General features: G+C 39.4%; 2 protein-coding genes and 1 long non-coding RNA gene across 4 annotated transcripts; 1 reads left to right on the forward strand and 2 right to left on the reverse strand.

The window, feature by feature from the left end:
- The first annotated feature begins 562 nt into the window (after positions 1–562).
- On the forward strand, positions 563–3,319 carry LOC116921888 (sterol carrier protein 2). The gene is made up of 9 exons (XM_032928252.2): positions 563–760; positions 834–963; positions 1,030–1,223; positions 1,286–1,479; positions 1,557–1,794; positions 1,881–2,136; positions 2,291–2,439; positions 2,737–2,941; positions 3,013–3,319. Exons 1-9 carry the CDS (start codon positions 707–709, stop codon positions 3,192–3,194), a joined length of 1,602 nt encoding a protein of 533 aa, XP_032784143.2. The 5' UTR covers positions 563–706; the 3' UTR covers positions 3,195–3,319.
- LOC116921893 lies at positions 3,254–4,629 on the reverse strand. Its single transcript, XR_004393697.2, has 3 exons — positions 4,501–4,629; positions 3,450–4,380; positions 3,254–3,381 (listed from the first exon to the last, which is right to left on the reverse strand). It is a non-coding gene; the product is annotated as an uncharacterized LOC116921893 (long non-coding RNA).
- A 1,488-nt stretch (positions 4,630–6,117) lies between these two features.
- On the reverse strand, positions 6,118–23,422 carry LOC116921894 (LIX1-like protein). 2 transcript variants are annotated; one of them, XM_032928256.2, is made up of 5 exons: positions 22,632–23,422; positions 11,684–11,847; positions 8,786–8,926; positions 7,660–7,917; positions 6,118–7,267 (listed from the first exon to the last, which is right to left on the reverse strand). In XM_032928256.2, the coding sequence occupies exons 1-5, from the start codon at positions 22,969–22,971 to the stop codon at positions 7,109–7,111; spliced, it is 1,062 nt and encodes a 353-aa protein (XP_032784147.2). In that variant the 5' UTR covers positions 22,972–23,422; the 3' UTR covers positions 6,118–7,108. The 2 variants fall into 2 exon arrangements, with proteins under 2 accessions (XP_032784147.2, XP_045028408.1); XM_045172473.1 differs by lacking the exon at positions 22,632–23,422 and adding an exon at positions 12,760–13,343.
- Positions 23,423–23,510: the final 88 nt, after the last annotated feature.

The raw sequence follows: 23,510 nt of genomic DNA on the forward strand, positions 1-23,510 counted from the left end.
TTGCTTGCAAATCAGAGACATCTATCACCCGTTGCAGAGTCTACTTTCATTTTAAAGATGACCGATTATTTTACGTACTTGGAGCGTGGAGCGATATCCTGTGGGAATCCTTGTGGAAATGGGAGGAGTCATTGTTTTCTTTAACCGCGGAAATTATTGCCCGGCACGTGGTATCTTTAAACATTATTCCAACCTGAATTTGTCCATTAAAAGCAATTCATTTGGGTATTTCAACAAAGACTACATCCATTCTTGTATGCAATTCCACTAGTCATTTCGAATTTTTAGGCCAGCAATAACCATGCAATGTGTGTGATGTATAGTTGACGACAAGGACGTTATATCTGACCATCGCTTCTGACTGTTGATAAAAGCATGGCGTGACAGGGATTTGATACAATGCCTCATGTGTGCATTGTAGCCTACAATCAAACAATTCTTCTGTAAAAATAGCCGACTCTGGCCCCGCCCATTTCCACAATAATTTCCACAATAATTTCCACGACATAGTGCTCCACGTTCCAACGATACACCCATTCCCCCCCCCCCGCCTCCTACTATATCTCGAAAACATTGTATTTACTTGTTATGACAGGACATTTCAGTCTTGCCTTAATCACCTTCGACGATAATTCGTGTGGCCGATCACTTCTTCAACGGACGTGCTACAGTTCACTAATACGCATATTGCCAATCATCAATCGAAATGGCTAACAACATGTTGAGGAAAGTCTACGTTATTGGTGTCGGAATGACCAAGGTAAAAAAAAAACGCAAAATAATTTATTATAACGCTTAAAAAATCGAGCCATTTTTTTTACATTATTATGCAGTTTGAGAAGCCTGGTAGGCGCTCAGATTTTGATTACCCGGATATGGTTGCTGAAGCAGTTACAAATGCCCTTAATGATGGAAAGGTAGCTTATCAACAAGTCCAGCAGGCTGTTGTTGGATATGTTGATGGTGTGGACTTAATTATAATTTGTGCTCAAGTTCACGGGCAATAATTATATGTCTGTATTTCAACAGGTGAATCGTGCTGTGGACAGAGAGCTTTATATCCTTTGGGAATGAGTGGTATCCCAATTTACAATGTCAATAACAATTGCTCAACTGGATCATCAGCCTTGCTTTTGGCACAACAACTTGTGGCTGGTGGTGTTGCTGACTGTGTGTTGGCTGTAGGATTCGAGAAAATGAAGAGGGGCTCTTTGACTGGGAAGGTTTGTTTTGTCTAGATTTTCAATTTCTTCCCTGGAATCAGCCTGTCACATTTAATTCATAGGGCTACGATGATCGCGTAAATCCGATGGATCGTCACGTTGGTGCTCTGGCCGAGAACGTCGGTATTGAACCTGCTCCAATCGCAGCCCAATGGTTTGGTGCTGCTGGTTTGGAACATATGAAAAAGTATGGAACTAAGGAAGTCCATATGGCCAAAATCGCTTATAAGAATCACAAGCATTCCGTCAACAATCCGTAAGCAAATGACGTGGATTATCTTAGCATATAAGAAAGAAAAAAGAAATACCATTGTCCTTGTGATCTCTAAATAGGAAGTCACAATTCCGCGACGAATATACTTTGGAGCAGATCCTAGCTTCGCCACCTGTATACGGCCCATTGACCAAGTTGCAGTGTTGCCCCACTTCCGATGGATCTGCCGCAGCGATCCTGGTGTCTGAGGCCTTTGCCATAAAACATGGTCTTCTAAATCGAGCCGTAGAAATTTTGGGTATGGAAATGGCGACCGATTTAAGCTCAACCTTTGGCGAAAATAGCAGCATGAAGTTGGTACGCATTATTTTTCGGCTCTCGTCTTTCGTGTTGTAGAAAGAAAAAAAAAACAAAAAAAACTAATGCTTTTCGTTTTCACTTAGGTGGGCTACGATATGACAAAGGTGGCTGCTCAAAAACTGTTCGCCAAAACGGGTTTGAAACCAAGCGACGTCCAAGTGGTAGAATTGCATGATTGTTTCTCTGCCAATGAGCTCATTACCTACGAAGCGCTAGGATTATGTCCCGAAGGCAAAGCCGGCGAGATGATCGACAGAGGAGATAACACGTATGGTGGCAAATATGTTGTCAATCCTAGCGGTGGTCTCATTTCCAAAGGCCATCCTTTAGGAGCCACGGGTAAATATAGCCGGGTTTATCCAACATTTCCATGTTGACTTGCACTTGTGATGGTCCTTGAACCATTGCCACTTTATATTCTTATCGCGTTTGCTTCTCGTTGAGTATTATTGACAAACATGATTGATAACTTTTACTATCATAACACATTCAGGCTTAGCACAGTGCGCAGAGCTTACGTGGCAACTTCGTGGCGAGGCGGACAAAAGACAGGTGCCCGATTGCAAACTTGCACTTCAGCATAACATCGGTCTTGGAGGAGCAGTCGTCGTTGCTTTGTACAAAATGGCAGTAGAAAAACAGGTTAGTTGCTGTGTCACCTTTTACACTCCCAACAGCATTTCTTGCAGATTGTATAACAGAAAGAGATAGAAATATTCTGCATTTTAACGTCGACACACACACACACAAAAAAAACTAACTCGTCCAAAGTCCACGTAGCAAGTAACGCAATAATTGGTCAAATGTTGTCGAATGGCAACGTTGCTTTGTTTATCAGCTTTCTCCCTACCATAAAATGACAGTGCAAGACGTAAAAGAGATACTCTTAACAAACTTCGTTCTTATTTGAGAAATTAACTTCATAATTTGTTAATATAGGCTTCCGGAAGTGTTCGTATTGAAGGCTTCAAGTCATCAGATGTTTTCGAGCTGATGCAAAATGCCTTGGCCGAGAGTGGAGCCGAACTTACCAAGAAGGTAGGAGGCGTGTTCCTCTTCAAGGTGGCAGGAGAGGGCGGTAAGCAGGGTTCTTGGGTCGTCGACGCAAAGAACAACGGGGGTTCCGTTAGAATCGCTAAAGATGGTAAATATGGTTCATCATCATCCTTTTCCAATATCACCAGTATTGATGGCATCGTTTCTGTTTTGTTACAGGTGAAAAGGGAGATGTGACCATCAGCATGAAGGATGATGATTTGACTCAAATGCTTGCTGGCAAATTGGCTGCCCAACAGGCTTATTTTCAGGGACGCCTTAAGGTGCAAGGAAACATGGGCCTTGCCATGAAACTGCAGGAGCTAACCAAGAATGCCCAGCCGTTGAAGGCAAAGTTGTAGAAGATAGTCCGCTCAGCCAGCACGTCATTATATCTAAGGTTGCAAAGAAAATCATGATATGTTTATATGATAGGGTATATTGGTCCACATAATTTCTGAATAAAAGCTAGAAGTTGGGTTTACAATCAGTGTTTTTTGTCTTCTCAAATATCTGTGCAGCATCTTCCATAGCTTTTAATATCATTACCTGCATTAAGTTAATGAAGGCTTATCAAAAGAACAATATTAAACAGGAAAATATAAGCAAAGACTTACAGGAACCTATACAAGATTGAGGCATTCCCGAACTAACGATAAAGAAAATCGATGAATGCAGTGTTATTGGGGAAAGAATGTGCATATACTGGCAACAGTTGTGGCAGATTTCCGCATTCTTCGTCTGGTGCATTTAATCTCTCTTAGCAACGAGCTCTTTCCTTCAGCCAAAACTGGCGGATTACGTATATGAAGCCCCGGAGGGTAAGATAGAACATGTTCCGTCGATGACCCACATCTGCCTCACGACCGAATCCAGCATAGTTTTGTTGCATATGCTATTTACCCGCTCCAAGAGTGGTATACTGAAATGAAGTTTCATCACGCCATCAGCCAGAAGGTGCATATAACTAATCGTGTTTCTTTCTTTTTTTTCTTCTTCTTCTTCTATCGTCTGCTTTAACGGTATCGTATAGAAGTTGTCTCGAGCCCTTCTAAATGTGTGCTGCCCTTTTTTGGACGTGATTTGCGTTTATTCGAATTCTAATTATTGCACAGGTAGAATGGCAGGCAGAGGGGCTGGAAGGCGAGCGAAAATAATGAGCCGCCTCAGTACACGACCGTTCCGATTACAAATGGCTAGCTGATTATTCCGTGACGAACCGAGCCCTCTCATTTCGCGGTTAACGATCAACACAGAAATGGTTTCACATACCTGCAGCAAAAAGAACATTGGCCAATATAATGCAATTTCGAAGAAGGCTCCAGTTTGTCAGTGGAAAAAACAAAAACAATTAAAAACTGATGAAATCCAACTGAACTTGAATCAAACGATTGCTTTTCTCCATTGAACGTGATGGAAAATAATTAAGATCATTGTCAATTTTTGTCATCGACGTGGCCAATACTTTTGGAAATTGGAATGAATGTTTACTTGACCGGCTTGCAAAACTTGGTCGGCCTGACAGCTGACCTAATCCTTCACCGTTGTCTAAACCGTGAAATAAAAAGTTATACCGACTGAAATTCTGGACAGTTGTACTATCAAAGCCACTAAGTTTTTTTGTTTTGTTTTTTTAACATAAAAAAAAAAAAAAAAAAAGGAATTTACACTCGGCGTGTCATGAAGAGACAAAGAACGCCGCAGCCGTCAGCACCAACCGCCACCCGGTGATTTTCATCGAAAAATCTTTTCTTTGTATATTATTCCCGGCGTTATTTTTCTAAGCGAATCGGCTCGTCATCACATGATGATGGCACTATGTACTACTACTACTACTATACTACTACCGTATTTCACTTTTGCCTGTCATCATCATCAGTTCCGTTCCCTTCTCTTTTTTTTGTGTGTGCTGCCCTCCACGGTCGCTTAGGAAATCGCCGGGTCTCTGGAACTATTTTTTGAATTGAAATTAATTGAATAGACCATTGAAATTTCGTTTCCACCTTTTTCTTTTTAACATCATGCCGTTTTTTTTTTTTGCTGCCGATTCGATCCGAATAAAAAAAAAAGACCATCAGCTTCCCAACCGTTTTCCCTAATTCACTTTAATTGTTGGTGCGGTATTGTGTGTGAAAGCCCCCCCTCACAAAAAAACGTACAATAATAGCAATATATACCTTTGAAATAAAATGAAGAAAAAAGGTCTCGAAAATAAGAGGCATCGGCAGCAGCTGCTGGACTAGCAACAAGAGATCCCTATGGAAACCTCCTCGACAGGTATAATAACCTGCAATTAGACTGCCAACAGATGGAGAAGGAGTAGAGAGAGAGAGACAGAGGGGGGGGAGATGAAAAGGAAACAAGAATACAATTTACTACCCCATTTTCAGATGAAAATGGCTTGGGAGGTTGAAGGGTGGGGAGAAGAGTGAAAAAAAAAAAAAGTTGAAGACGAGCTATTTGATTGCTCCATATCTCACTTTTTTTTTCACACTCTGCACCTGTTTAGAAAAAAAAAAATAAACCTTGTCTTCTTTCTTCAAATGGTTTTTTTTTTTTTTTTTACCCATCGTCCGTATTCGGAAGAATAACGGCCGTATATCCTTTAAATGGTTAAATGTCTTCGAATTGAATGAATGAACAGGAGAAAAAAAGGTGGAAACACCGTGACGAAGAAATTCATTTTAGACGGAAACCTTTTTTTTTTTCTGCCACGCCGCCTTGTGTTATTATATTTTGCGTTTCTCAATTCTTTTTATTTAAAAATTAAAAAAAAAGCCGCATTAAAAAAAAAAAATTTAATTAAAATTGCCAGTGATGAAATAGAAAGTTCTCGGCCATAACTTCGAAAACGAAACAATTTTCGTGAGTCCGATTTAGTTGCAATTCTCAAATCAATTGGGATACATTCGTCATCATTTAGATTTATACAACGAGTCGTCAGCGTTCGCAGAACATGGCGGGGCGAATGTCGAGCGATAGCGGAATATCATTGCCCTAAACAATTAGAAAAAAAAATTGAAATGGAAATGTTTTCAAATATCAAATTTGCTCTAGGCTCTTGCGTCACTCTTTGCACAGCTATTTAGGTTAGCGCAGAATTGTTTTATTATCAATCACAAAGTGAAAGACATGCGAACGAGAGAAACACAAAATGGTGTCTTTGCATTGTATTCAAAACGAATTATGTGAGATGACGTCACGATCACGTGCAAATTATTATTATGTCCAGAATTTGTTTCGTTGACGTGTTCCAAGTAAAAATAAATAGAAATAAAGATAAAATGTCACGCAAACACGAAAAGTTGTTTCTTTTTTTTTTCCTATTTAAAATATATGATACACAGAAGCACGCAACAAAAAAACAAATTGATTTTTTATTTTTTTTAATCCTTCTGATTTAATTCATTTTTTTTTTTACGTATCTCTCTCCCTTTATCTCTCGATTTCCAAAATTTGTGTGTCTTGTCGTTGTTGTTGTTGTTTTTTTCTTCTTTGTTTGTTAGTTAATCAACGAACTAATGCGTTAAAACAAAAAAAAACAACAAAACAATGGATGGCATCTTCTTTCTTCGTGTCGTGTTTCTCTTTCCGGAGCTTTATCTCTCTCTCTCTCTCTTTCTAATTATGTTGCGTGTGTTTTTAAGAAAAGAAAGCGGGGCTGGATATGGGGCTGATTTGTCACTGGAAATAGCAGAGATTGAAAAAAAAACTGGAATTTTTGGGGGACGTGAAATGAATTTGATTTTACTGTGTGTGTGTGTGTGTGTGTAATTGGCTTTGAATAACAGCCTCTATGTTTGTTTTGTTTTTTTCTTTTTGGAAGAAATTGGGAAGAAATAAACACCGGGAAGAAGAAAGTCCACATTTTTTGTTTTTTTAAAGGAGGGATGCAAATATTCACCAACAATTAGACACAATTATTACAAGTATATACGATTTGACATTGATTATTAAAAAATAATAATAATAAAAACAAACAAAAAAATAACGCGCATCATTGAGAGATAAACACAACAAGAGCCACGTCGATCCTTACATGTTATACACAAACGAAAACATAACCGCACAAAATACACACACACACACACACACACAACTTGTACACGCACTATGAGAAATGAGACATCAAAAACAAAATGGTGTGTTACATTAAAACAAATGATGTGTATACTTGTCCGTCCTAATCAAATCCACATTGCTGAACGGCGGGACTTGAACGATTGCGAATTATTTTCCAAATCCTTGATTTGTTTTCTAAAAAAAATGTGAACATCTAACTGGACAGTCCGTCCCCGTGGGCCACTTGAGAACAGGCGAGCATCAGGATTTCTCGTTTTTCCTTGGGAAAACGAAGCTCTCGTCCAGCCAAGCGGGCAGCTTCTAATTCCCGTTCGGCCATGTTTAATTCGCGGCTAACGATACCGGGAGTCTCCTACAAAAGAAATTTGTTTGAATTATTCCAAATTTATTAGCCTGTCGATGAGATACAAGTGTGTCGCCATCTATCAACAGCAACAACAAACAAACAAACAAAAACACACTGATCCTCCGATTAGCTCCCCTACATTTTGCCCCGTGTCGGTTAAACACGACAATTAAAAAGCCCGAAAACTATTATCAGTTTGTCTCCTTGTAATGAAACAAACGCTTCGTATTTCACTCGCGCTAAATTGCATCATTTTAAAAGTAAAAAAACTAAAATATCAAAATCTATACCTAAATTCTTTAACGTGTTTAGCGTGCCGTCATTCAAAGAGAAAGACAAACTAATGAACAAAACAAGAAACAAAATGAGTAAACAAAAAGAACCGAAAAGACTCTGACCTGTTCTCTAGCGATCCAGTCGAGGGCCATTTGTGAGCGCATGTCGTCGTCGAGGGCGCGGTGCGAGTAGTGAGCCACCACCTCCTGTCGGGAGCACTGGCGTTCACGCATCGCTTTCAGAGAGCCGTTCCAGTGCAGCAACTGGAAGACGGTCATCAGCTCCTGGAATTCCAGCATCGTCCGCCCTTTATTGGCCTCCAGCATAAAGCGGAAGGCACCAATGCCCGTATTCGGATTGTCCGCCTCGTCCGGATCGCCCTACAGTTTCAAAACAACAGACACGACAACATCAGCGCCTCTTCGTGGCTACACAATCAGAAAAACAACATGCCCGCAAGAGAAGAAAAACAACAAAAAACTGGGAGGCCCAAATCATCGCTGGAAAAAAAACAAAAATTTGAATATGTACCCGTTTTTTCTACCTGGACTCTGCAGCCTCCGCCCCTTTTCTCAGTTGTATATAAAAGAGAAAGAAGAAGAAGAAAAAAAAAAAATACTGTTGAAGTGATTGTTAAAGAAGAAGAAGAAGAAGAAGAAGAAGAAGAAGAAGAATCAAAAAAAGAAACAAGAGAAGAACGCTAAGCTGCTGTTGCCAACTGTAGACGAGAGAAGTGGCTCCTGGCTTCCTCTCTTCTTCCATAACTGTGAAGAAAAATCAACATGGAAGTGACATCGCTGCAAGAACATAAGGCGGAGGGTTTGCCTCTTTTCGTGAGTGCATCGTCCTGTCACATCACGACGGCATATAAAGAATTTTTTTTTTATTTTATTTTTTTTAAAAGAGAAAAGAAAAGAAATCGTGTCTGGACACGACGTACTTTCGTTATTGGGAGAGCGCCTCTCGAAGCCAAAAGAAATTTTGAAAGATTCCTCCCCCTACCGACAGAATTTGACGGCTGACACGGCGCGTTTTGACATCCTCGTGCAGTTGTAAACAACAGACGAAACGTTTCAAATAAAATTAAAAAATCCCTTCCATTCGCCCTTTTTTTAAAAAAAAACGCTGATGCCAAGTCGTAGATAAAAATGATAATAAAAGTCTCGTGCGAATGGCCGTTTTTCTTTTTCTTATTTTAAATAATCGCTAAAAAGAAAGAAAAAATAAATAAATTGAAATCATCTTTACCTTGAAAGAGGCTCGGGCTTCGGCGACAGCTTTTTCGATAAAGTCGTCAGAGATTTGCCTGGACGGATGTTCGTTAAAAACGGAATTCATCAGCGCGATCTTGGCGGCGCTGCGTCTCGCCTCCGCTTTAGTAGGGCAATTCTTGAATTGAGAAAACAAAAAGAATTAAAACATTTTGTTTTGATTTAAAAAAATAAAACAATTCATTCCTACACCGACAAGAAGGTCGGGGGACTTTAAGGTCCATTATTCAAAACTACAACAAGCGGCCACAACGGGGCAACATAACAAACGCGCACACATGATATTCTATTTGATTATTTTCCCTCTTCTTCTTCTTCTACCACCGCGATGATGATGATGAAGCGTAAACATGTTTCTCTTTTTCGCCGCATCATCACGGCGGCAACCCATCATCACATCGGACCCCCCTTCGTTCATTTTTTCTCTTTTTCGCTATTATTACGATGGTTATTTTTTTTCGATTTGAACGTTTCAAAAAAAAAAGAAAATGAAGAATAGAAGCGCACAGTTTCGTTCGAGACCGTGACTAATCAAACTGATCAGCACACACCGTTTGTTTATGTTTGTTTTGTTGTGGTTTTTTTTCGCTACTTTTTTTTTGGGGGATTTGAATATTTCCCTCATCATCATCGTGATTGGTCGGTTGTTGTTGTCATCATCATCATTATCAGAAACCAACGATCGATCTATTAGCCTTCCCATTTTGATTTTTTCTCCGCGTTTGTTGTTTTAACTCGACGCCATTTATTTCAACCAAATTGTCTTCCATTGTTCTCTTTTTTTTTTGGCTTGAGCCCACCTTCTACTAAAGTGATGGATGTTGTAACTCTCCAAATGTTTTTATATTTTTATTTTAAAAAAAAAAGAAATGAAAATATGGGGGCCGCCCCAGCCCCAGGACGACTGCTGACTTTCGTTTCTTTTTCGTGGGAATTGTTTAACGGGGGATGAGAAGAGCTCTTTAAAAATGGCGGCGGTTAAGGTAACTAGGAGAAGGAGGGGGTTGAAAAATAAAAGAGGAACGCTTGAAAAATCTTGTAAAGGCCATCCATCATCCGTCCAATAATACCCAGGGGTTTTATTTTCTTCCCTTCAAGAGACAACCGTCTAACAAGAAAAACCGGAAAAGGAAAAACCCTCAGCATCACAACATTCCCCCCCCCTCCTCGAAATAGCCTACAGGTAAGACATAAATATTAGGAAACCCTTGTGCGTGCACTGCAGAATGGACGATATCCCCCCCCCAAAAAAAAACAGAGAGAGGGTTGAAGATGACCTTTTAAGGTAAAAAAAAAGGGACACACAAAGAGAAGAAAAGCCGATGACTTTCTTCCCATCTGAAAAAAAAAAAAACGAAGAAAAAATAGAGATCAACTTTGTTGACAACACAATCCCACCCCATTTGAGCTTCTTGTCCTCCCATCCGCCGCACTTCTGTGGCATTTTCCAAAAATAAAAACGGAAGAGGTAGGCGTGTCTTTTAAATGATGAGAGTTTAACCACCGAACCAGGTAGGTAAAAAAATGAATATAAATAAATATCAGACATTTCCGGTCCGTTAAATGCGAGCCGGGAATGTGTTTTTTTTTTTTTTGTTTTGATTTGCGCGTGTGCGCACGCTAAAAAAAGAAAAATACGACGAGTTTTCATCGGCGTGTAAACTGGACACGCAATGTCACACACACACACACACAATATGTCCGTTTGCGAGAAAAACAAAAACAAAAAAACACCTAAAAAAGTTTTGTCTTTTTATTTTAGTTTTTTTTTTCTTTGGAATTTGTTCGTTTTTATTTTCTGCGGGTACAGCGGAATGCGGAATGTTTCGTTGTTGTTGAAAGAAATAATAATAAAGCTTTCAAGATAGGAAACTGTCGTATACAAGCGTTTATGACGCCCTCAAACGCGTGGCAGACGTACCAACGTTTTTTCTTTTAAAGAGAAAAACATTTTTATTGACGAATTTCAGATGACGAAAATTTTTGTTCTTTAGCAGCAAAGATAAAATAGAATTTTAAAAAATCTTCTTTTATGGGGGGGGGATCTATGAAAGAAAGAAAGAAAAAAAAAAGATGGCAGAGGTTCAAAAACATCGAAGGAACGTGTACGATCTTTATTTCGGGTTAGGGTTGAAAAAGATAAGAGATGAGACCGACGACCTCTGACCCATCCATAAATAATACGTTCACCTATCCAATATTCATTGGCCCCATCTCTGTTTCTCACTGAATGCTGAAGATTGTTCTCCACATGATGGATGCGTCCCTCCTGAAACGCCCGCAAAAACAACAAAAAAAAAAAAAAAAGGAAGGAAAGATCCCTTCCAGTGCATTTCTAAAATAGCTACAGGCTGCATTTGAAATTTGCCGCCCTAAAACTAAAAAAAAAATGTCAAAACAAGAGTTTGGAGGTGAAACGCCTTGATTTCTCTACCTGTGCCCGTCGGTCAATTCCCTTCAACAAAAAAACAACAACAACGGGTACCATATTGTGTTGCCTCATCGAATTTCTTAAACAGGGCACTACTGTTGCCTTCGTCCCAAGCGGAGAATCGCATCTCTCAACAGAAGGCTTTCGATCCATACGTGAATGCAGATCAGTGTCTTGGTTCTATCGCTCTCGTCTCTTTGTCCTTTGCGTCATCAAAGACGGAATCCAAATGCCTTTTTTCCAGTCCGCCTTCTCGGCACACGTAACCCGATGCTTCTCGCACGTAAGCCTCTACACACGCGCCAGCGAGTAACACTGGTGAATGATATCGATTTTTTTCTGTTTGTCTTTGGGAATGACGACATCCATCAGCTGAGAGAAACCTCATTTAGCCCCGCCCGTTTCAATTTCGAATTGAAACAAAAAACAAAAATCAGCACGTACCTGAAAACTGCCGAAACAGGATCCACCTGGCAATGTGACGTAACAGACGTAGGGCGGCGAAGAGGACGGCACCGATTCGTAAATGACGAGGGCTCCATTTTTCAAATCGGCCCCTCGAGCTTGTTTCATTTGCCAGAACTCTTGCAGCGCTTCCACCACGTTCACTATTTCAGAAAAAGAAAGAACAAAAAGAAAAATTAATTAATACAAGATCGACAGCGATAGATTGTACGACATTCAAATTCCGTGTTTCATTTGTGAGTCTTCCATCTTTGCGTGCGCGTGTTTTCTTGTATTCCTTTTCAAATACACAAGTGGCTCGCAGGCATCAAGGAATAGAAGGGCACGACGAGGGAATGCAGATGATTTTTGATACGCTTGCTTCAGGGTCTCTTTCTCCTTTCTGATCACGAAGCATTGAGAATAAGCTACCTGCAACTGTGGCACCTAAACAGAGTGCTGGATGGCGTGACCAGTTCATCCATCCGATCAACTTCCCCCTTTTCTTTTCTTTTTCTTTCGTGTGTGTTGTTGTTGTTAACGAAATAAAGCGCAAATTTCAATGCAAAGGCAAGGAAATGAGTTCGTTCTTATATGCAAAAATAAAGAAAGAAAAGAAATGTTTTGGTTTAGAGAGTTTTCATCTTGTACGAGAGCAAAAATAAAAAAACAGCCGTAGCTCTTTCTTCTTGTGCCCGTCAGCCATAGAACAATTTCTAAACGGAAGAAAGACGAAGGGAGGCCCCTTCTCTCTCTCAGGTAACCACCACCTCTTTGTGAGTGTATATGACCCGAGGCGTTACACGGTACCCCGTAAAAAAAAAAAAATATCTATCTATACACAAAAAAATTCCCTTTTTCTTTCTTATTTATAAGAATATATCTAAAAATTCAAGAGAAGAATGAAGGCTCGATGGGGGGAATTTAATTTTTTCTTTTTAAAGGTTGAAGGGATGGTGGACCAGACGTCTGGTCAACCACTGACCAATCGGCCAAAACGCAGCAAAACAACTGACCAATCGGTCAAAACGCATCAAATGCAATCCGATGATGATCGAAATGAAAAGAGGATTTACCTTTGGTGCGTGGACGTACGCCAATCTCTTCGTAAATGCGGCTAGGATTCCACGGCAGATCATAGTCGGAGAGCAACATGTTGCCACTAGCCGACAGGTCTATACTCGTTTAACTTCAAACTCGTGTTTCTAATTTTTGCTTTTCTCCCAACGCCAACCAACAACAACAAAAAAAATTTGCATAAAAATTTAATTCAATGTGTCCCGGCCTGTTTGTTGTTTCTCAAATGCGACCAGATTCTCGCGTGTGTCTTTCCCCCTCCCCCGAAAAAACACAAAAAACGAGAGAAACTTTGATGTCGTTTGACACGAGCTGAAGCGGATGGCAATCACATTCAGACCGTTTTCACTGTTCGACACGGCACAACAAGCGTTTCAAAATGACACTGCAACGTCGCTCCTGTTTGCCAACTGACGTCGCCACAAGACGCACATCGGCAATTTGAAAAAGAAAAACGGTGCCGAAAAACAAAACAAAACAAAACAAAACAAACCAAAAACAAAACAACAAGAAACAAACAAAAACTAAGTAGAACGTTCGGGTTCAGAGGCCGAGCATCGACTACGGTGAGGCCGTGTCTGGCTCTTGCCAAGTCTACCTGGTGGACTTGGTGGCTTTGGCTCCAGAAGAGGAGGGGTTACCTTTTCTTTCTCTCGTCGCTCTAAGCTTCTTCTTTTTCTTGATGAGGAGAGAATCGCCCTGCGGAGTCAAAAGCCGGGTGCATAACAAAACCACCAGAACACAAGGAAAAGAAAAAAAAAAAAGAAGAGGATGGAAGGAGCAAGGAGGAAAAAGATGATGAAGACCAAAAGGTACAAATAAAAAAGAAAAAGAGGACAAGAAAAAAAGAAGAAAACCCTCCGAGCCACCTCTCGTACCTGGCCGCTTCGTTTCAATCCGCATTCCTTTGGTTCTTCTCTCTCTCTCTTTTTTTGGGGTTTGCTGGAACGAACTACCGAAAGACCATCGGGGGTCACACACACACACACACGAGATTGGAGAGTTAGATTGGTGTGTGTGTGTGTTGGGAGATGGAGAAGGAAAGAAGAAAAAAAAAAACAAGTCGCGGGCGGAGACAAAGACGATTTCAAACAGGTGGATGTGTGTGTGTGTGTGTGTGCAGACGAGAATCAAGAAAATCAAAAGAGTTTCACAGACGTATATAGAAGTGGACAGGAAAGCGCCGAATTGGGAACAAACAACGACGACCCCATTTTTTTTTTTTTTTTCGTTTTTATTATTATTTTAACCCGCTGTTTCGCGCGCATCACAATTTTGAATTTGTTCACAATTTCCATATTTATAAACAAGATTTTTTTTTTTGGGGGGGGGGAGAGAAGACGATAGATTGATAGTTGGATATATTCAGATGGATGGATAGATAATTCCAGTTTTTTCTTTTTTATTTGTAATTTGACTTGATTTTCTCGTGACCAAAGAAAATTCTTTTTTTCTTTTTTTATTTTAAAGAAATACGCAGACAGCTGAAAAAAGAAATGGACGGCCAAAGGGACGAAATAGAGATCGACTATCTCTCACCGACGTTATGAGATAACGACCGAGCTGTTCGGACATGCCGGTTTTCCCTTTTTTTTTTTTAATTTAATGAAACATTTTTTAAAAAAATCTTTTGACTAGAAACTAATAAAAATGAATTTTAAAAAATGTTCAGATCGGATACGATGATGTGCGTCATTCTTCGTGTTTAACTAAAAGGATTGTTGGAAATGTTCAGTTATTAAAATGATGAAGTGAAAATCCTTTTTGAAATGATCGCATTAGTTCAAATGATTTTCTTTTTAAGTGACGGATGCAAGTGGAGACGGACATAGCTCCCGATGATTTGTTTCTCTTTTTCTTTCTTAGTTAAAACGAAAGCGAAATAAAAATCTATCCTCAAAATAAAATTTTAAAAAATGAAAGAGAAAAAAAGAAAAATCATAAATGAGCCGAGAGGGCTCATTTTTCTTCTTTCTTTTACGATACACACACACACACACATTCGCCCCGCGCAAGGTAATTAAATTTCATTGTACCATAAAAGTTTACCAAATAGAATATTAATACGAGAGGAAAGAAAGAAAAGAAAAAAAATAATAAAAGGAAAGGTGGGAAATGAAAGAAAAGAGAGCAAACACATCACGGAGGTATCATTTAAATAGTTTGCATTTTTTTTATTTATTTTTTTTTAACTCTTCTTTAAACAAACCTCCTCCCCTCTTCGCTAGATTCCCATATGTTACAAGGAAAGTCTGAACAAACGTTTCTTTCTTACGTAACAAAAAATTGACACTTGAGACATTAGACGATTTATCGTTACATCAAGCCGCACACACATCACAAACTTTTTTTTCGCTTTTCTTTTGTTTTGAGACAAAGCAAAAAAAACAGGTTTAAAAAATAAGTCTAAATTACTAGTTTTGCGCTATTTTTTGCTTTTCTTTTCCTCCCGCCATTAATGAGCCACGTAATATTCGGTTGATGCGGATGTCGTTCCAAAACTGGGCAAAACTATACACAGCCGCAAAAAAAAAAAAAAAAAAAAACAATAGGGGGAGGTCTAATGGCTGCGAACAGAGGGCGCGCCTCTCCGCTAAGTTGGAGAAGAAGAAGAAGGGGGGAGATAACAGAAGGTGAGCGCGTCCGGGGGTTGAAAATTGCCTTTTAATCACTTTTAAAGAACAACCAAATCTCTAACACACACACACACACACACAAAGAGATTTATTTCAAACAGAAGGTTACACCGAAATAAAAAAAAATAAAAAAAGTAAAAAATCTTAACGAAAATCGCCTTTGATTTCATTTTAATAGCACGCAAAGATGATGATAAGTAAGGTTAATCACAGCCTCTCTCTCTCTTTTTTTAATTTAAATAAATTACATTATATAAAAAAAAAACAAGAGAAAATCGTGAATATTATAACTCGTTCGATAATGGACACGTACTTGAAACAAAAAAAGTTTGAATTCTAGCTGACGATGATTTATATGATAATCATTGCTCGCTTGTTAAAAAATTCAAATCCGTGCGCATGGGTAACGGCGTATCCAAACAATCGGCTCGCATACGCAAATTTCGAATTCAAATTGCACAACATTGGAGGGGAATGAAACACACACAAAAAAAGAGGGGCGCTATCTAATCCCCCCCAAGTGTTTCACACACACACACACACACACACACACGAATTACGTAATCTTTGCTGTCGGCTGTTGATCTCACGAACTTCGTTCTTTTTTAGCTATAGGCCTTTTCTTATTTTCATTTTGGCCGGAGACGAAGTGCATCATAACGGCCAAGTCAAATTCTTAAGGGATGGCTAGTTTTTGATGGATTTCTAACCAAATGCCATATGCAAATTTTATTTTTTTGATGAATCTCTTTCGTTTTTCTTCCTCCTCCTCTTTTTTTCTCTTTTGATTTATGATGAGCTAACGCTAAAAGAATGTTAACCAAAAAATTTAAAAAGGTTAAAACATTCAAACAAAAATCAGGTGAATTTTTGCACCCCCTCAAAATAAAAAATGAAAAAAATGAAAAATTCCTTTTCAGGGCGGGTATTTAATAGACATATTTTTTTTTGCATAATGATGTAATGGTATAGGGCGAACGCCGCCAAGCCAAAAAAAAAACAAAAACAAAAACAATTCAAAGAAAAAGGAGACGAGAAGTTTGTGAAGAGAAAGAGCCAAACATTTGGAGTGCAAACACAAGAGCGGCCGTCATTTGACTATCTAAACAGCTGATCACGGGGGGTCACGCTTTTCTTCCCATTCTTCTTCCTCCTCCTCCTTTTTGTTGTGTGTTAGTTCTCAGACTAAAAGAATGACCCTGGATGCACACACATAACCCTTGGTTTCCCCTTGTTTCTTTTCTCTTATCTTTATTTTTTTTTTTTTTTTGAACTTCTTGTGTATCATCTCTCCGCGTGAGAAACGCGAGACCCCATTGAAAATGGGCATCACGAGGGGGGCGACGCCGCCAGACTGTGATATATGATCGATAGCCAACACATAAACCTGTTCTCTCTCTCTCTCTCTTTTATTTTTTTAAAAAAGGGCTTTGTATGTGGGGTTGCCAAATCTTTTGAAAAAGAAATTTGCATTTGCCAATATCGTGCAGATAAAAAAAAAATAATTCGTGAAATCGAACAAATGGACACGTGGACCGATTCCTTTGACTAGTGTGATTGCTATGCAAATGAGTTGATACACAACCCGCCTTTGACGGAAAAGAATTTAAAAAAAAAAATGGAGATCATCCCAAATAATAACGAATAGTTTTACATATTCCCGTTGAACACACGCCGATAGCTCTAAATGCATAATTCGTTTGGAACTTGTATCTACCGAGATTGCAGCTGTTTCACACTGGGTGAAACAAAAACGGGGGGATCAATCCTTCATTCATCGTGAAACTACGTCCGCCCTTTGATTTATTTTTTTATCCAATTTTTTCTTTCGGTTTTGAAATACATTTTTCGGTTTGCCCCGTTGCGCGCTGGATGAAAGATGCAGTGTATCCAAGGCAACAGAGAGAGAGTCGATGATAATCGAATATAAATTATTACACACACACACACACAGAGGGCACAAGGTGATTTCCGTATAGGCGATCGCTCCTCTCAGATTTCGAAACTATGATTGCTTTATGTAAATGATATGTATCCCCTTTCTTTCCTATATGTCTATTATACCATCAGATCTCGTCTGTCTGAAAAGAGATATATACATACACAGTCTGGTCGGGGATGGGGAAAAAGATTTTTAAAAAAATATAAAATGTTTCTCATGTGGCGCCGCCAACGCCTTACGGCGCGTCCCGCCGTATGGGATTACATTTTGTTGTTCGGTCATAGTTCACGTTTCAAGTCGTTCCCCTTGAATTTTAACTGCACCCAATTTTTTTGATGAAATATCATCAAACAACATTAGAGAAAATTCAAATTGAGTTTGTTGGATGATACGAAATGATTTGATTCAATTTGCGGAATGGATGACGTCACCATTTACTCTGGGAGGAGGTGACGGCGTCTGCCAGAAATCGAGGGTCGCTCTTTCCTTTTTCAAATGTTACGGCAGACAACGCACGCCGTTGCCATTCGCAAAAAAAAAATCATTTGAATTTTAAAAAGGAAAAAAAAAAAGTTAATGAAATAACAAAGAAGCACTCAAATATAAAGCTCCTTAAAATTCGGTACGTATCCGTTACGAGTCAGACCGCAAAAGCAGCGACATCCGGATATGCAAATGATACGCAAAGACGTACAGAAAAAAGATTCATTTAGAGTGAGCTAATATACGCAGAGCTATCCATCGCCGTTGACTGATGGCGCGAATTTGAATATGCAAAATTCAAAACGAGCCACACGTTAAAAATCAGAATAAATCAACAGCTGCGGTTGTAAAAAATTAAATAAAACGCAGCCGTTTAAAGCGCCAAATTCAAAATGTTTCTTTTTTTTTAAAATAGGAATACTAAATTTCTATAAATAGCACATAAAAAGGACATGACCTGAAATACAAAAAATAAGCACCTCTCACGACGTTTTTCTTTTTTCAAGTCAAATAAAAATTCTGCCCTCTGACGTTATCCCCCATCATCTTTCAAAATTTTTTGCGTCTTTTGAGTTACGACCCATCGTTAAAAAGCCTTCGAGACGACTGCAAGAAGAAATACATCGAAATTGCCACAAAAAAAAATGTTTTTTAACTATGAGAATGGCGACATGCGTCAAAGGTGTGTAACGCAATCCAGGAACGTCTAATGTCCTTCAATTGCAGACGGTTCAAACGAAAACAAAGTCAACCGTGAACACGAAACGTATTCCACACACACACACACACAAATTGGAAATCCAGGAAATTCAAGTTTCGATTTGTGCTGCATTCATTAGAATAATAAATAAAAAAAAAAATCCAAGGGAACACACACACACACACACACCTGCTCGAGTTGATTGAATCGTTCCACTAGACGCTTGCAAACAGCAGAATTTCATTTCGAATAATCAAGTTTGTTTTCATTTTCCCAATCCAAAATATCGGACGTGTGTGATTTATCTCGAAAAAACAAAAACAAAACACGACCAACAAAATGTTTGTCTCTCCCTCCCCCCCATTCGCCTTGATAAACTTGTTAGCTGGGCGTGACACGGTGCTCGCGCTTCTCTTCACCCTAACCCATTCGGATTGATTTCTTCCACAAAAACAAACGCGTACGGCTCTCGTTGAATTTCGAATTCAAATGACGCAGGACTTTTGTTTTGTTTTGTTTGTTTTTTAAGAAAAAAAATTATCTAATTCATTCCGAAAAGGTCGAAACCACTTGGAACACACACACACACACAGAGAGAGAAAGATAAACCTGTTTTCTATTTAGACATTAGAAATAGAAAAAACAAAAACAAAAGAAAAGCGGATGGAACACATTCGGAATGAAGAACAGGGGGGCCGAATTGAAAGGCCATTTCAGGGCTTGCACAACCAGCGATATAAATGAGAAATAGATGTGGCCGATAACTCTGACGTATATATTTAAATATACATATCAAAATAAAAACAGTCGCGACTTGTCTTCTTGTTTCCTAACGAGCAAGCAACGACCATTGCAACAAGTTGAAAGAAAACAAAAACAAGTTTATTGACGTTGCTGTTGTTCTGCTCAGTTTTTAACAGTTGACGCCGAGGAGAAGCCACCGCCGGAAACGTGTCAAAAATTCGACCTTTATGTCACTCACATCCTCCGGTATGTAAATAAACAAACAAACACACCCCCCCCCCCTCACTCTGCTCCGAAAAGTTATTGCTCGTCACTGACAATTGATTAAATATTCAAGTACAACAAATCAAGAGCCTCGTGGACAACGACGCTGTTGCATTTGAAATTTCAAAAACAACAACAAAAAAAAACGAGTTATGTAAGTGCCTACTAAAAATGAATAATAAATCCTTATACAATCAACTCAACTCGCAAAAACGTGTGTGAACCTTTCCCCAATTTTCATCCGAATTTTAAATCGTTTAGGAAAAACAAAAAAAAACGGGAACATCGTAAGGAAATGAAATCGTGACTGAAAAAGAAGAAAAAAAAGAAAATGTTCGGTTAAAGAGAAGAAACGAAAAGGGTAAAAAGAAAAAAAAGAAAAGAACGTCGTTCTCACGCTCGACGAGGGGTCGGAGGAAGCATCGGAATCATCGACAGGCGCCTTTACGAGGAGGGCGCGCAAAGTTCAACCGATGGGGGTCAAACGCCTTGAGCTGAACAATTTTATTTGATTTCGGTACGACGGCGCGCGGCTTTTTGGAGAAGAACGACGGCGGCGGCGGCGCCACCTCTGACATCATTGCAGTCACGCTCGGCTCGCACAAAAAAAAAAAATAAATAAAAGCGCCCCGTCCTTTTTGAATGTGGCCCCAGGCCATTTTTAGCATCACCACCCCTCATTATGATAATACGCGACGAATTTTTGTTTTGTTTTTTCTATTCAAAATTGTAATTTTATTAGTTTTTTTTTGTTGTTTTGTTGTCGTGTATATATTTTCACAAAGGGGGATGAGAAAATATTCTTCGATTTTCTTTTGATATCTCTGATAGTTTTGAATTCCTGGGACGATGCTCAATGCGTTCGTTACACGCACGAACAACATCTTCATCCCGAATTTCGTTGTGTGTATATCCCCCCCCCCTTCTAAAAAAAAAAAAAGAGCTTTTTTTATTATTATTATTATTTATTTATTACGCAATAGCGGAATGAAGGCAAAAAAAAAATAAATAAAAAATAAAATATTTCTCTTTTTCTGTTTATGTCTTTTTTCTTTTAAATTAAAATTGTAGCAGTGACATTGTGTTTGGTTCCCCTTTTTTTAAAATTTCCCAACCCTCGAGATTCTCTTTTATTTTTTTTATGTCCCCATCGAGCGAGCTCCCCCCCTCCGGTCTGACCTGTGTGATTGTCTCCAATTAGACTCACTCTCGCACGACTTCTTCTTTATCCTCTCTCCCTATCCCCTTAAAGAAATAAAATAAAAAAATCAAAAAAAAATGTCCCCCCCCCTCACCATCAACAGGTGAACTCGTTCCACTTTGATGGCGATAACAAAATTTAAAAAAAAATAAAATAAAATAAAATAAAATTCATTGAATATACTGCCGCTTTTTGTTTTGTTTTGTTTTTCAACTATTCTTTCATCAGCTGCGTGTCTACCTAAGAAAAAGAAAAAAAAAAACAAGGCCCGTCTATTTATCTCCTACAAGAAAATGAGAGGGGCCACTCGTCTCGGTCGACCAGTAGCTGATAATTATTTAAAATGAAACTATGTAGAGAGAGAGAAAGAGAGAGAGAAATTCCAGAAATAGTCGAAACCAATCGACATTTCTATTTCGTTTTTTTTTTCTCTTCTTCTTCTTTCAAATGTCATATCACCAAAGCGCATTAAAAAAACAAAAAAACAAAACAAAAACGATATCAAATGACGCTGGCGGCGTCTTCGTGAGTCCGTAATGGATAGGATTGTCTGTCGCGACCGTATGCAAATCATGTCTTCCCTCCTCCCACCGATCACGCCGCTGCCTCACGATTTCTCGCTTCGGGAAAATATTTAAAAATAAAACAACCTTCGATCCATAAGAATATCCATCATAAAAAAAAAAAAAAAATCAAAAGTGCCCCAAAGAAAAGGCGCAACTATCTAAAAAAAAAAAAATAGACGCCCAGTTTTATCACAAAACCATCAATAATAAATACGAGCTTGAATTTCACCTCGGTGCAGTGTCCCCCCCCCCCCACTACATTCTCTTTCATGTTATCGAAAAGAAAAAAAAAACATTTCCCCCCTCTCTATTGTGATTGGCTCTTCCATCATCCCACACCGTAACGCCAAATCACAGGGCTGTCTCGTACCCAAACCCCCCCCCCCCGCTCCCGCCACAAAGAGACTGATGGCAAAGCGAGAGCCTCTCTCTTTTTATTTTATTTTTTTTTACACGTACGTACGTACGTACGTACTTATGTGGAACTTTTCATCCAAGTCTATTCCATTCCGAACAAGAAGACGAAAAGATACGGCTGGAATTCCACGCTGAAGAGAGTAAAGTACACGGCAAGTGTATAATCTTCTTCCCCCCACTTGAGTTTACATTACACACATACCGTATATGTAAAACAGATCAGACCAAACATTTTTGGACGTTCCGAATCGAAAAGAATTTTTTTTTTCAAAAGAATTACGTGTGTGTGTGTGTGTGCTGTTTTTTTCTGATTATATTTTCTCCACATGGGATCGGCTGATGGCTTACGGGCCTTTCTAAAGCTTAAAAAGTCAACAGATGATGGACTGCCGTCTGCTCTCTCACAATCCCCTTTTTCTTTTCTTAATCAATTCAAACCGGCTTCCCTTCTCTGATTTCTTTTTCTTTTTTTAAAGTCGCTGTTTCCTCACTTTCTGTGTAGGGCGGGATACAGGACACACACTAAATAAAGGGCCCCAATTGGCTTTGTGACTGTTGGTGTGTGTGTGTGTGTATACGCAACAGTTGGTATGCGCACCGGAGCTCAGGCCCTTCTCAGTAAGAAGATGAGAAAGAAAAAAAAGAACCTTAATTTCATGATAAGATAATAGGATCTTTTAGCCCCCCCCCTCTTCTCCTTGTGTGTGTGTGTGTAAAGGACACAGAGGGAAAAAATAAAAGGATCGTGTTTCAAAAATGAAATTGGAGACGATAGAAGAAAACAAAAATGTGATGCTCTCGCAGCTCGTTTGAAAATGGAAAATGGGCGGCACGAGTCTCACCGAATTCAAGTCAAAAACGAAGACACACACACACACACACAAAATAAAAACTAAATAGATAACATAAAATTCCTACCTCGACCGTATCCTTGACTATGTTTGGCGAAGCTGCTGACAACGGCATCGACGGCCTCTTTCAGAACGGTCTTCGTTTTGAACTCGTTGGAGGCCGAAGCGGCGGCCGACGTCGAGGCGACGGCAGCGCCGCCTTTCAGCGTCGTGTTGTTGTTGTTGTTGTTGTGGTGGTGATGATGGTGGACAGCCTCGGCCGTCGATCCGCTGGCCGCCGAAGCGGCTGGCGCTTCACGCGAACTCTTCATCCCTTTCGAACGGTTGATGACAGTGTTGCCGCTATTGTTACTAGCGTTGCTACTCGCTCCAGCAACTGGCCGTCCCGTTTGATGATGTTGCATCATGGCTTCTCTCTTTTTTTCTTTTTAAAAAACCCTTTTCAAATGAAACAAAAAAGGGCGCCAAAAAAAAACAATAACACACACGTCACTAAAGAGCACTGGAGAACTATCACATTAACATGATGGAATTAATCCGAAAGTGTTTTTGTTTTTTTTCTTCTTCTTCTTTTTTATTTTCTCTCACAAATTTTGAAAATAATCCAAAGATGAAAGAGAATTGGCTCCGTCGTCAGCCGATGGAAGTGCACGCTGCAATGACGGCCGGGATGATTACACTCGCGTCGCTATATACTCCGTCAAACTCCTCCTCCTTTCTCTGTGTGTGTGTATCACGGCATCGACAGGCTCCTCCCACTTTCCAGGAGGGAGGAGCCTATTACATTCGTCTATTACATCACGTTCGTATCCGGATGGGGTTAGAATAACTTTGCAACGGAATGTGTTGCGTGCGAAACCTCATTTTTGTTTTTGTTTTTTTTTCGGGGGGAGGGATGAAAAAAAAAAAAAATCTTTTGTTATGTGTCAAGTTCGTATCAGGATGA

The sequence above is a fragment of the Daphnia magna genome, linkage group LG4, assembly GCF_020631705.1.
Source record: "Daphnia magna isolate NIES linkage group LG4, ASM2063170v1.1, whole genome shotgun sequence".
NCBI classification, from domain to species: Eukaryota; Metazoa; Arthropoda; class Branchiopoda; order Diplostraca; family Daphniidae; genus Daphnia; species Daphnia magna.

Coding starts and splice junctions, on each gene's coding strand:
- LOC116921888 (XM_032928252.2), top strand. CDS start 707: ATGGCTAACAACATGTTGAGGAAAGTCTACGTTATTGGTGTCGGAATG. Junction 761..833: donor TTGGTGTCGGAATGACCAAG/GTAAAAAAAAAA, acceptor ATTATTATGCAG/TTTGAGAAGCCTGGTAGGCG. Junction 2,942..3,012: donor CGTTAGAATCGCTAAAGATG/GTAAATATGGTT, acceptor GTTTTGTTACAG/GTGAAAAGGGAGATGTGACC.
- LOC116921894 (XM_032928256.2), bottom strand. CDS start 22,971: ATGATGCAACATCATCAAACGGGACGGCCAGTTGCTGGAGCGAGTAGC. Junction 11,848..22,631: donor TAGTCAAGGATACGGTCGAG/GTAGGAATTTTA, acceptor TTTCTGAAATAG/TGAACGTGGTGGAAGCGCTG. Junction 7,918..8,785: donor AAGCCCGAGCCTCTTTCAAG/GTAAAGATGATT, acceptor TTGAAACTGTAG/GGCGATCCGGACGAGGCGGA.